Genomic DNA, 14,333 nt, shown 5'->3' on the forward strand with positions numbered 1-14,333 from the left:
AGTCCTGTATTTGAGTGCTTAATATGGTTACGTTCACACACAGTGCGGTTATTTTCGAAAGTGACAACCGCATTCTGTAACCGAATTGACACTTGCAAATTTTCAGGACTCACAACCACATTCTCGGCAAACCTGTGCTGTGTGAATTGAACCATACTGGACAACACAAGCAGTGCCACACAAATGCTGAGTGCACTCATTAAAAAATATTTCAAAGCCGCTGTCGGTTAATTGGGATCTGATGGATGAACTCGCGCCTCAATTGGACCTGTTTATTTAATAACGCGGCGTCAATTGTGATAAGACAGTGTTATGGACGTAGCCATTTTTTAGTCAACGTAAATATGGTTACAGCTGTTAACATACGGTTGTGACTTTGGTTGTTTGTTCATACAGACAGTATTCATGCCACTACTGTAAGCTGTTGTACGAACAGGACATTTCAAGAATTACACCTGTAAGTAAACACTGTTGTCAATCCCAAACACTGACTGTGTGAACGTAGCCTATGAGACACAGTTCCTGGTCCCATGGGAGCCAGGACAATAATCATGTTCATATAAACAATGGTGAACACAAGTCTGAATTATTTACATATATTATTGAAATATTATATTTTTACTCCTCTCAAGGTGTGGTTTAAGGTTGGGCTTTGGCTTGGGGATAAGGTTAGTAAAATATGCATTCCTGTTGACTGTTACATCATTTATGACTTAAAGGGACAGTTCACCCAGAAATGAAAATTCTCTCATCATTTACTCACCCTCATGCCATCCCAGATGTGTATGACTTTCTTTCTCCTGCAAAACACAAATTAAAATTTTTAGAAGAATTTATCAGCTCTGGTGGTCCATACAATGCAAGTGAATGGGTGCCAACATTTTGAAGCTCCAAAATCCACATAAAGGGAGCATAAAAGTAATCCATCAGACTCCAGTGGTTAAATCCATGTGTTCAGACATGACATGATAGGTGTGGGTGAGAAATGGATCAATATTCAAGTCCTTTTTTATCATAAATTATCTTCCCTGCCCAGTAGGGGGCGATATGCTCGAAGAATGTGAATCACCAAAAACAATAGAAGAATGTGAAAGTTAAAGTGGAGATTTACTGAGCAGGGAGGAGAATTTATAGTAAAAAAAGGACTTAAATATTGAACTGTTTCTCACCCATGTCTATGAAATTGCTTCAGAAGACATGGATTTAACCAATGGAGTCATCTGGAGTACTTTTATGTTGCCTTTATGTGGATTTTGGAGCTTCAAAATGTTGGCACCCATTCACTTGCAATGTATGGACCTACAGAGCTGAGATATTCTTCTAAAAATCTTTATTTGTGTTCAGCAGATGAAAGAAAGTCATACACATCTGGGATGGCATGAGGGTGAGTAAATGATGAGAGAATTTTCATTTTTGGGTGAACTAACCCTTTAAAGCTAGAGCTGTCAATTTAATGTATTAAGTTTAATTTAGTGTGATTATCTAAAAAATAAGGTGTTAAAAAAATTAACACAATTAATCATGCCCCTGACCTGTACGTAAATTCCACAATAAGGAATGTGCCCGCCATAGGGGCAAATCAACCTTGATGTACCACCTTGAAATTTGTGGCAGTAGGGGGCAGTCAGATACAGCTGTACAGGCAACACGACTCGTCAGTCCAATGAGAGCAACAGGCAGCACAGCCTTCCACAAACGCACTCTTGCGCTCGACAACTGGACTGAGCACAACAGAATGCTCACACATGCCGATATGTTTAACAACACTTCCAGATTCCAGCAAGCACCGACCAATTTCAGCTGAAGAACTTTCAACCAACTGTAGCAAAATTTACAGTGTGATCAGTCTGCAACAAACACTTGTTGTGTTTAAGAGAAAGGACATCATGTGACTGACTTCTACTGCGGTTTTCCAGTAGTGCACTTTCCTCAAGCCTCCATGTGTTTTCTCTGCAAAATGTAATTGGTGATAAAAAATCATCAATCCACTATATGTAGAGCAGTACACTGGTCGTTCCATGAGAGGTTTCACTAGTTTCACTTCCTGTGCATGCCAGAAAAATATACATTTATATTCATGTCAATTTTTTCAGTTGTATTAGTATGTATTTTTTGTCCCAGATTAATTTTTGATGAAGCTTCTTTACATATATAAATATACTATTTATCATATTTAATTATAATGTATCATAAACTCAGCAAAAAAAGAAACATCCTCTCACTTTCAGCTGCTTTTATTTTCAGCAAACTTAACATGTGTAAATATTTGTATGAACATAAAAAGATTCAACAACTAAGACATAAACTGAACAAGTTTCACAGACATGTGACTAACAGAAATTGAATAATGTGTCCCTGAACAAAGGGAGGGTCAAAATCAAAAGTAACAGTCAGTATCTGGTGTGGCCACCAGCTGCATTAAGTACTGCAGTGCAGCTCCGCCTCATGGACTGCACCAGATTTGCCTGTGAGATGTTACTCCACCCTTCCACCAAGGCACTTGCAAGTTTCCGGACATTTCTGGGGGGATGTCTTGCAGGAAATCATGCACAGAACGAGCAGTATGGCTGGTGGCATTATCAGGCTGGAGGGTCATGTCAGGATGACGTTGCCTCTTTTTCCCGCATGTGAGTAGACATGAGGTGCTACATAAGTCAGCGTGGTTCCAGAGCACCTTTAGACCATAACGTTTTTCCTTTTAAATTTAGCTTTATTAGTCAGCATATTACAACACTTTAATAATAAACAAACATATTTCTGTTCTAATGTTGTGAGAATTAATCAGATTGACAAGGAAAGAAAAGAAAATAACTAGTTGGTAGCACTAGTCTTTCTCACTTTAATGAAAATATAAAAATTGGTCGATTAAGACTGTTACATTTTCTAAATTTTCTCTCAGGGGGTACCCCTGAACCTCCATACAGTATCATTCAGTCACAAGGGCTTCTAGGCCCCCATACTTGTGTGTCTGAATTTGAAGAAATATAAAAATATATAATCTGAATGTAAAAATATTCAAACAAATACGGTACTGCCATCATTATGCTTCAGAACTAACAGATGATCTTTTAACATTTATATCCAATGGCACTCAATCGATAGACTCGACCGAGAGACTATTTTGCCTGTTTAGGATTAAAAAAAAAATTATTCTTTTCTTCTGCCAACTTGAAAATTTAAAAAAAAAATGTGCAATGTGCAAATGTGAATGTATATCGTGTTAAATATAGATATCGAACAATATAAAAAAGAATATCGTGAACATATTTTTGGCCATATCGCCTAGCCCTACTGAGAACTACTGAATTACATAATATTTTTGTGCCAACTACTAAATGTAATTCACATTCAATTATAGCCATTTATTGATGCATTAGGGACTTCTAAACATTCACAGTGAAAAGAAAACAACCAAATCTGTGTGAAACACTTATTTATTAGTTATGTTAGTTAAACTCATATCAGCTGTCAAACAGTTCATATCACCATGGTGTTACACTTACACATCACATGAGGACTTGAGGGACACCTCAACTCCACAGCCAAAACATTCATTCATTAACTCCAAATGCCAAACTCATCACACTAACATTCATCCCATTCATAAAGAAGGGTTCATTTTGCTTGCGTAGTTCAACAGCAAATATAGCAACAGTGTCTTGACTGGTTCTTAAGAAACGTATGCTTCTGTCACACTCCCTTAAACCGACATTCATCTCCTTATTCGGTGCCCGGAACCAAGATCTGGACTTCCCTCCTTAACTCTTCCCACTTTGCCATCTGCACCAATAGGAGATATCCACGTATCAGGTGTCACTATAACAGAAAGACTTATTCAGGCCTAGATGTTTGTAGGAATTTACAGCCAGTCTCCGCCAGCAGGGAGCTCACTTCTTTCAGCTTTTCTGAGGTAAGGGTGAGAGAGGGCATGAGAACAAGCAGGTGAGGGAACAGTGAGGGCAGGAAAGAGTTGAGTGGGTGAGGTCAGAGACCCCCACCTCATCTGAGGACCAGTAGATTAGACATGTGCAAAAAAAAAAGCATCGCAAGAAAACTTTAAGAAAATGTAGGTTCTTAAATGGAATGTGGTCCACGTTTTAACCAGGGCCTGTACCTGAATACATTGAAAAATTAATTACTTTTGAGTGCAAAGGAAACATAGATGTGGAAGTCTAAAATTTCAAAGCTGAACTATTCTGCACGTTTTATCCAATGCACAAGGCTGCTTGTAGGTATCAGTTGGCCAATAGTAAATGTGCCTGTAATTTGTACTTCCTATTTTTTTTAACTTCCTATATTCTTTGGTGCTGCGTCGTGTTGCTGTGGAAAGGACTGTTATAGATTTTTGAAGTCACCTTGAGAATAAGATAGAGAGGAGTGAAAGGGCAAAAATTGTAAGACAATGAATGTGTGATGTAAGAGGGAAAAACACAGATAAACCTGTGGTTTGAGGTAGACTGATCTGTTCACATGTCACTTGATTTGTCTGTCTATCTGACTGCCACTGCCCCTTGACATCTCTAAACAGATACATTGTGTGCTCTGATGCCACTAACATAAAAAGCTTAGACAATGACAGAAGCATGCTGTTGATTATCACAGAACATAGAAACTCAAATCTCAGTTTGTAAAAAAAAAAAAAAAAAAAACAATGTGTTGATCAAAATCTATGAGGTAACGATAGCCCCACACTATATTGCAAGTGCACAACTGTCAACACAATGTATTTAAGTACTAGTCAGAGTTATTTTCTGTTCTAATCAACAACATTTTACAGATGCTGTTGAAGCAGCTTAATTTGCATTTAACTCAGAATATTCCTTTTAAGTATTCTGCACTACAAAACCAAAATACAGTAAATACGGCAACACTGAAACTGAGTTAAAAATGGCTCCAACATTTTTATTTATTTATTTATTTTTTATTGCCAAATCAAATGTGGATTATCTCATTCTGATTTCTCTGAATCTGAGCTTAGCTGAGCCAACCCCATCTGTTACATGACTTACATGACTAATTATCAATTAACAATTATTTTCTGTTGGCACTTACTGTTGTCTGAATGATAAGAAATAATCTATCCAATCTAAATCTATCCAAAGTCTCTAGGATCTATGCCCAGATATGGAAGGTAAATGTACATTATAGATACTATTTCAATAGAAAGAACTTGAGCTGGAACTTGGAAACTGGATCCTGAACAATGTTTGGGCCTGTTATTTGCAGCTGTCCAAGTCAAATTCTTAGGCCTGAGATGGCACACATCAAAATGTTTGCTTGATTAAACAATAAAATAAAATTCCTGAGCATAACAGTTCATTGTGTTAATTTATACCTTAAGTCATCAAACCCTTTCATTTTTCCATATCATGTAACATTTTGTATTTGTGCATCAAAAATTTGAATAAACATATATCGTTAGTTGTAAAAAATAAAATAAAAAAATAGGTCTGAAATTGGGAAACACCACAAAGTAATGAAATAACTTAATTAAAAAACCAAGATTCTTAGTATTTTTAAGTATTTTTTTAAATGCTTTCATCCATTCAAGAACGTGATCTGAAAGAAAGTGCCTTTTGATCATCTCATTGACCTTTACTGTCTTGACAAGCCCATGAATCTTTCAGACAGAGTGGAAAGCAAACATTCACATAAATCTATGTATGGGTAAGGGGACATCTCACTTATCCTGTGTCAGCCAGTTCTTCAGTCAGCTTACATTTCAGCTGATTTAAAGCTTATAATAAAACATTTTGGTCAATGCTTAGCTAAAAGAGTCTCGTATCGAAACATTGGAACTGTCATAAAAAAAGTACCAGACTATTACACAAAATAGGTTTGTTGCCTTAAAACGTAATTCGTTTTTAAACCTCTTTCACTCTCAGACATTTTGTGAACCTTAAAGTTAGCCAGAATTCCTACATATTCTATAAAACTAACTCATTTAAAAATTAAATTGGATAATTCTGGAGTATTTGCAGTCTTGATTACTGTTTTTCATTTAGCAAGAAATCCAACAGCACTGGGGTAGGGTAAAGGGGTCAACTTGGAAGGGGAGGAGACAATTTCATGACAGTTTTATGAATCACCATTCCAAGGAGGTCTCTCCATAAATTTAGTGCTTGAATTTGCAAGTGTTCACTAGACTCTTGTCTGGTCTAGAAGTTCTGATTTGTCCATTATTTTTTTATTTCCTCTTAGTCTCAAAGTCCACTATCATCATGTCTGACACAGAGGATGTGTAAGTATAAGAAACTTCAGCATTTCATTTTACAACAGTTCTGACAGAATTGTAAACCAATCTTCTCATAATCCACTGGATTTGTATGAATTGCATTAACAGGCCATAATCAGGATTTTGTTTACTGGTTTTTTTTTTGTTTGTTTGTTTTTTTGGCTTTCACAGTGATCAAGTCGAGGGTGAGTATATTTTTAGATGTTTTCTTCTAGCATTTTATTTCTGTTGTTATTGTTCATCTCTTTTTCCCCATGGTCCTTATGCATGAAAGAATTTGGTGAAAGTAGGAATTCACAAGCATTTTAGTACACAGGAAATAGAGTGCAGGAGTATTCTGCAATGCATGGTACTGCAGCAAATATCATTCCTAAAATCACTATTGCTTGGGTGCAACATTCGTCTTGTAGTAAAAGTAAGATGGCAGCTGAGTGAACTGACTTGCTTTACAAAAGGGCTCTGAAAGTTATTAACTCCCTCGTAAGTCCTCCTCTATCGGTTAACCCTCCTAAATGAACCCCACGCAAATTCCCTCACTCCCTGCATGCAACAGCTATAGAGGTGGAGGTTGAGGTGGCACCTGAGGCTGCCCCAAAACCAGAGCCTGACCCTGAACCAGAGACTGAGCCTGAGCCAGAACCTGAGCCTGTAGAAGGTATGTGGCGTAAACTATTCTCTCATCCTTAGCCCCGGACCCAATCCCCTCCCCAACCTTTTAACAGTGCACTCCACCTTCTTATTGGCTGGTTAGCCCTGAGAAATTGTGCCCACGTGTTACACTGTAGCCAAGGGTCACACACAACCTCCACTTCTTACCTGATATTACCACAGTAACCATATCTTATTGCAAATTTTCTATTCTGCTCTTGATTTCTGTTTTTGTTCAATGCTTGCTGCATGCAGATGTCTTTGAAGAGGAAGGTATGTTGACTACAGATGTCTCCCCTTTTTTCATGTTGAAGGGACTGTTATGTTCCTTTGTTTCAGTTATCTGTAGTCTCCTCGTAGTGGAGAATATCTGTGATGCTGTCCCTTGCTAAGGGTTGAATATCAGAGCAAAGAATTACGATAACTGGGTATAATATATGTGTATTATATTACATTACACAGTAAATTAAGCCATTGTTAATAAAAACTTGGACAATAATCTATACAGAGATTAGGTTATGTGACGGAAAGGGTGATAGAATATTAAATGCTAACAACTGCTAACAATTACGCAGTGACCCGCTGTTTGACTTTGCTATGCATGGCATGTACCAAAAACTGACCCAATCATTAAAAAAAAAACAGTGGCACTTTCCTCGAAATTGGTGTGAAGTCCATGCTAACATTCTTCTAGAAATAAAAGTGAATTAGATTAGCTTTTTACTGGAGTGAAAATCTTTTGAACTGGACCCATTTAGCTCTCGGTTATTTAAATCTCTAATAAAATGTTTATCATTAAATTTTGGTTTATTAAATCCACAATTTAATCTCAAGAAACTTTGGTGGTTGGATTTGTGAGCATTTATTGTTGCATTTGTGTGTTCTTTTGTACTTTCATAAATGTTGTATAATTTCAAAAAGAAAAACCACTGAAAAATCTTTAAAAACAAAGATTATTTAATTGAATTAATTATAAATCTATTAATCAATTATATTTATTTTCCTTCTAATCTTTTAGACATAAAATTACAAATTTTGTGAAATTATATATGAAAGTGCTATGCATAAGTTTTAATATTGTCATGTAATAAGTTTGCCATGTGTACTGCCTGGTTATTGGGTTATTGGGAAATCCACACATGTACTTGTCCCTTCTTCATTCTTAAAACAGATGAGAAGCCAAAGTTCAAGTAAGTTGTCATTTTCTCACAGAGACATCATTAGGAACTATGCTTATACACATGACTACAAATTGATTGAAACTGTTAATTTTATAATATATAATGATTTTATAGCTCATTTAAATTCTTTTATAAAGGCCATCAGGACCCAAGATCCCAGATGGTGAGAAAGTGGACTTTGATGTAAGTATTGTTGCATTAACATTGTGTCTGAATTACTGTACAAATTACGAGATGACTTGGAGATTTTACTTGGAGCTGTTCACGTCTTTGAATTCACAACTAGGGCTGCAATAAAATTTTGATAATCAATTCATCTAACAAGGTTAAGAATAATTTATTGACTATTCAAGCGATTATTGCAGTGATAAATCAACAGCTGTTTAAGGTGCACTCAGTGATTTTTACTTTATTAAAAAAGTTTTACTCCTAAAGAAATTAATTGTGATTTTGTAATATATCTATAAAATCATGAGCACTCACATGAGATGAAAACTCAAGTCAAATCACTAACCTTATAAAAGCTATTTTATTCTACATGGAGAGGGTCTCCTCATGGAGGCTGCCATGCTGGAATCACATGATCAGCCGAATGCTACTCGCTTAATCTCATTAACCAACATGTTATTGAATGCCTCCACTCATGGATTAAATCAGTCAAGGCTTACTCTGAATAATGAATTGCTACAATGGCATCAGTAACTGAAAACTCTTGGGTTTAAATGATTCTGCATCCAGGCCCCTGTGTGTCAGCGAAGTCCAAGATGACAAATAAATAAATAAAAAATACTAACAATAAATAAATGAGGATAAAAGTAGCCTATTGTAATAAAAAATAAAAAAATAAAAAACAATAATGTATTAGTGTTTTTTTTTTTTTTTTATCTTGTTTTCTAGTAAAATATATATAAAAATCCATTTAACAAGATAAATGTATTTGAGAAGCTACACTGCATTAGATATTATGACTTGTTTTCATAGAATACAGTATATATTTAATATAAGTGTTTTGTTTTATTGCATTGGCCAAAAATGTATTACATTGGCCTTGTTTTCACTCGTTTATACTTAAAATATAGCTGCAAGCAGCAATTATCGGGGTCCAAGCGCATGTGAAGAGAAGATGGCCAAAACAGCCAAATCTGACAAAATACATCCTGTAGATGTTGAGACTTGTTTTGTTGTCAAATTTCACCTGCTTTGATCACAGCTGTACAATTAGGATTTTTCACGGCTGCACAATTAGAAGGTTATAGCGTTTCCAAGCAGTGGAATGTTCTGAATGTTCTGAATTTGATGTGTGCAACATTTTTTTAACTTTTAATATTGTGCTCACAAGATATATCAGGCCAATTAGTCATTATGGGCCACATATCTTCCGAATGACTTATGGAATCAAATTTTTTTTTGAGAACTTTTTGTTCAAATAACTTTTTGTAAACATTCTCTAGATAATACATACCAAATTCCATGCAAATCAGACAAGTGGCCAAGGACAAGATCGAAAAAGTAGGTTTTTCAAAACCAAATCCAAATGGTAGAAAAAATGTATTGTGGAAATGTAAAGCCAAATTTCATCATGATCAGCCTTTCACACCTGAAGTTATTAGCTGCTGAAATTTGATTGGCTGTTGGCGGTCATATTTGGTGAATTGTATATATACTCTTGATAGCTCTTGAACCAAAGAAGATCATTGCCAAATTCCTCAATCAAATGGCTGCAGAGTTATAAGTGGTTTTAAGTTTTAGTGCACCCTTTGGGCAGACCTGGAAGAAATTTGGTTTGAATCCACAAAATGTCTTTGTGTTAAAGTTTACCAAGTTTTGTTAAGATCGGAGTTTGCATTCAGAAGATATACTGTAGGTCAATAAGTGAATTTGGACCTAGATCAAAAATTAATTGGCTTATCCTATATCTTAGAAGCGATTTGACAGATACATTTTTTGTCATAATTAAATGACAAAAATGACACGCACCAAATTTCATGTGAACTGGACCTACAACCTACTAGGAGGAGATCGAAAAAAGTAGTGGAAAAAAAAGATATAGATAAAATTAGACATATACATTTTGTTTGGCTTGACTCATAGGGACTCTAACCGCACAGTAAATGACAGTTTCAGAGTTTGTGCTTATATTACCTGCTTTCTTTTATTTGAATTATAATACAAGATGCATTACAGACGAAAAGAAGTAATAATCATTAGAGTTTAAGCAGATCTTGTTACTTCCCGTGAGATCAAATGACCATTCGACAACATACATTTTTGTCAACAATTTTTTATTGTTGACATTGTCTGTAATGAAGACTAATTGTTTCAGCCCTATTCGCAAAGCTTATTACGTAAAAACGTATTCACTCTGTTTGTTATTGACAGTAAAATAATCAATCACCTCTATATGTGCTTGAAAATATTTTTAAGAAAAGAGGAAGCGCTCCAGGTAACAGTTGCTTTAATAAAATGGTATAGTAAATATTTATAAACTAACATACCTTATAACTTTCATTAAGCTTTCATTAAATTTGAGTTTGTAACTTTTACGAGCTCTGTAAAGGTGTGAACAGATGTGAACAGTTTTTACAATTCGGGAAATTTCTGACATGAAGTGAATGTTTGACTCCATGTCTTTGAAACTCTTTTAAAAACAAATATTTATGTGTCAGTGCGATGAGGACAGTGACCATATTTTATATTATGTACTTACGGAAACTCACCATGTTGTCTGAACACAGGACATCCAGAAGAAACGTCAGAACAAAGATCTGATTGAGCTGCAGACCCTCATCGATGCTCACTTTGAGGACAGGAAGAAGGAAGAGGAGGAGCTCATCGCCCTCAAAGAGAGAATTGTGAGTGAATGTCACCCAAGAAGTAAAATTGTTATGAAATTTTTAGTTTGAACTTTTTGAGAAGTATTTTTGTAGTATTTTGCCTTGGCCACACAAACCCTGGTAGCAATGTCTCCAAATGGTGAAAGAACATCTTAGAACGTGGGAACAAGGACTTGTGAAAGCAAAATGTGGATGTGTTTTTGGTGGTCCTCCAACAGGAGAAGCGCAGATCTGAGAGGGCAGAGCAGCAGAGGATCCGGACTGAAAAAGAGAAGGAGCGCCAGGCGAGACGTGAGGTGTGTATTAGAGGTAGACTGATATATTTATAGTCTATAGTTGCTTTTTGGAACTATTGTTATCGGCAAAAATCTATTGCGATAGTTGCCGATAGTTTTTTTATCATTTCATAATAAGAGGTGATCCCTGGTGTGTTTAGGCCTTGTTTATACTTTAAAGTCCTGCGTTATGCACCAAATCTTCATTTCTTTCTGGTTATTTTGGGCATTTTGGTTGAACAATAAACTGCATCTGGGATTTCATTAATTTTGGACTCTTTGTTTGTGCCTGTCACAGTAAGGAAAGAATAAGAAATTTTTTGACATTCTAGAAATCATTTTGAAAAACTATTAGCCGATTAATCAGTTATTGGCCTTTGCCACCACCTTAGTTATCGGTATCGCAACATCCACTATCGGTCGACCTCTAGTGTGTATCACTGACCTTCTCAAAAGACATCCTACCTGTATTGTGTCCATCCTCTATTAAAGCACTTACATGTTCTGTTATCCATGTGTACGGCAACAGGAGGAGAGGCTGAGGAAAGAGGAGGCAGATGCTAAGAAGAAAGCAGATGAAGATGCCAAGAAAAAGTCAGCTCTTTCCAGCATGGGCTCCAACTACAGCAGCTATCTTCAGAAGGTCATTAGGTCTTAGTGGCTGAAAGGGAGAATGAATGACTGATATGAATGTGGCTGAAATGTTTTGCCTCTGTTGCTCTTCAGGCTGACTCCAAGAGAGGTGGCAAAAAACAGACAGAAAGAGAGAAGAAGAAGAAGATCCTGGCTGAGAGACGCAAGCCACTCAACACTGACCATCTCAGTGAGGACAAACTCAGGTCAGTTATATCCCATTCTATCGTAATAAATTAAAGCAGATGTGTATATGCAGTCAGATCTCGCTTACTTGTGTCTTGTGTCCTGGACTTCAGGGAAAAGGCAAAGGAGTTGTTTGAATGGATGAAGACCCTTGAGTCAGAGAAGTTTGACCACATGGAGAGGCTGAAGAAACAGAAATACGAGGTGAGAAAACAATTACTGAAATGGACAAGAGGACCAAAAATAGTCATCAGAACAAGCACATCCCAGTGTTTTTCACTATTATTTTATACTTTGAAGTAATGTCCAGTTATAAGTCATTTTACAAAGGTGAGTCTCTGCAGTTAGGAGCTACAAAGGGTTTGTTGGTCAATTATGTCTATTACACTGCTTTGATTTGATGAGATCTGAACACAACTCTGATCTTCTTCAGGTTACCACATTGCACAAGAGAGTGGAGGAGTTGAGCAAATTGTAAGTCAAGTTGTTGGTTTTAATGCATGGCACCCTCTGCTGTGCAAGCCCAGTATGTGGCTGCTTCAGTGAATTTAACAGATTTGCTGTGGTGGGGAAAAGGTGGTGATGCTCTCACTTTAGCAAGAGATTTGTAAATATGAGGGTACATTTATGGCAATTTTTTAGGGATGATTTTGAGTGAAATTCTGATTCAATACGAATTTAATAACTAGTCTATATGAAGGACATATAAAGTAAAATAACAAAGTATTTTACCATTTGTGACTGTTGGAACATGCTCATAGCACCTTGCTTATGTTGACCAGACAGAAACTAATGTAAGGATCCATATATCCCAATTGTGGTATTTTTTTAAATTTCCAGTATTAAGGCTGATGTCTGTACACAGACAAACAATAGATTTATAAGTTAAATTCTCGATTAAATTCAAAAAGTATCAAAAGCATTTCATTATGACCACAGTGATGGTAAGTAAATCCTGTTATGTACATTATTGTGTGATAAATATGAATTAATTCACTTTAAGTCCTTCATTTTCGATGGATGGATGGATGGATGGATGGACACATGGATTGATGGATGGAGAAATGGACAGATGGATGGATGGATGGATGGATGGATGGACACATGGATTGATGGATGGAGAAATGGACAGATGGATGGATGGATGGATGGATGGATGGACACATGGATTGATGGATGGAGAAATGGACAGATGGATGGATGGATGGATGGATGGATGGATGGATGGATGGACACATGGACTGATGGATGGAGAAATGGACAGATGGATGGATGGATGAATGGATGGACACATGGATTGATGGATGGAGAAATGGACAGATGGATGGATGGATGGATGGATGGATGGACACATGGACTGATGGAAGGAGAAATGGACAGATGGATGGATGGATGGATGGATGGATGGATGGATTTAACAGTGACAGTGAAAGTACATTTGCTCACCTGGTTTCTTTTCACTGTCATTTTCGTATTACAGCAGCAAGAAGGGAGCCGCCGCTCGTCGCAGGAAGTAAACGCATCTACTTGCAGGCCAAGACCAACACAAAGAAGATGGACAAGAATTACATTCATCCTTCCCTTTCAATCTGTGCTGCTTACACTCCAAACTCAGTAGCTGCTGTAGGTCAAATACCAATGAACTCTTTCTCGCTTTGAACTCTTATTTGCTTCCAGTTTATGTCATGTAAATAAAGTGTAACTATAAAGCCTAAGTCAGTAGATCTGTTCTTATTCAAACATCAATAAAATCCTTGTTTTTAGACATGTTATCCAAGACCATTGTGTTCAAAACTTCACCACTGCATAGGCATTCAATACATGTTAAGTAAAAACCACGTGAAGCAGTGCGATTAATTATGGGACATTTAACATAGCCTTCACACTATTTTGTCATTATATCAACAACAACAAAATGATTACACATGTTACATCCATGAAACTAGTGTCATTCATTCGCTCACTAACCTTGTCTGTGCAAGTTATATCCAATTTTCAACTCCAGTCATGATGACCACCTCAATCTCACATTCAACCATAACCAGAAATCCATCCGCCTTGAGAAGTAGTCCCACAAAACTGAGCATTTACACATCTTTACAGTTCAAACAACACCTTTATTTTTTTTTTATGCATGGAAATATTAAAATAGGAGATTTAATAAAATTATGAGCTACATGTTTCTGCTTTTAAACCACTAGAATGCATTGGCTCCTGTGTTTTCAATGAAGTGCCTTACTGTAATTTTAAAGTAGCCTACAGTGCATACACAAATTTAGCTCGTTTTTACAAACTAATAAAGGGTCGAACTTACTTTTTTGAGGTATTGGACGGATGATGT

At 36.4% G+C, this 14,333-nt stretch overlaps 1 protein-coding gene across 1 annotated transcript; it reads left to right on the forward strand.

Moving 5' to 3' along the window:
• Nucleotides 1-2,570: 2,570 nt before the first annotated feature.
• On the forward strand, nucleotides 2,571-13,695 carry LOC127437714 (troponin T, fast skeletal muscle isoforms-like). Its single transcript, XM_051692807.1, has 14 exons — nucleotides 2,571-2,627; nucleotides 6,202-6,241; nucleotides 6,407-6,420; nucleotides 6,789-6,890; nucleotides 7,139-7,156; nucleotides 8,055-8,073; nucleotides 8,202-8,247; nucleotides 10,800-10,916; nucleotides 11,117-11,194; nucleotides 11,703-11,816; nucleotides 11,900-12,012; nucleotides 12,106-12,196; nucleotides 12,426-12,466; nucleotides 13,473-13,695. The coding sequence occupies exons 1-14, from the start codon at nucleotides 2,603-2,605 to the stop codon at nucleotides 13,507-13,509; spliced, it is 855 nt and encodes a 284-aa protein (XP_051548767.1). The 5' UTR covers nucleotides 2,571-2,602; the 3' UTR covers nucleotides 13,510-13,695.
• The last annotated feature ends 638 nt before the right edge of the window (nucleotides 13,696-14,333 follow it).

The sequence above is a fragment of the Myxocyprinus asiaticus genome, chromosome 48 (genome assembly GCF_019703515.2).
Source record: "Myxocyprinus asiaticus isolate MX2 ecotype Aquarium Trade chromosome 48, UBuf_Myxa_2, whole genome shotgun sequence".
Classification (NCBI taxonomy): domain Eukaryota; kingdom Metazoa; phylum Chordata; class Actinopteri; order Cypriniformes; family Catostomidae; genus Myxocyprinus; species Myxocyprinus asiaticus.

Bases quoted from the DNA above. Each gene is read 5' to 3' on its own strand.
- LOC127437714 (XM_051692807.1), top strand. From the start codon at position 2,603: ATGACGTTGCCTCTTTTTCCCGCAT. The intron at 8,248-10,799 runs GTAAGTATTGTT...GTCTGAACACAG, and splicing joins GTGAGAAAGTGGACTTTGAT to GACATCCAGAAGAAACGTCA. The intron at 11,817-11,899 runs GTCATTAGGTCT...GTTGCTCTTCAG, and splicing joins ACAGCAGCTATCTTCAGAAG to GCTGACTCCAAGAGAGGTGG.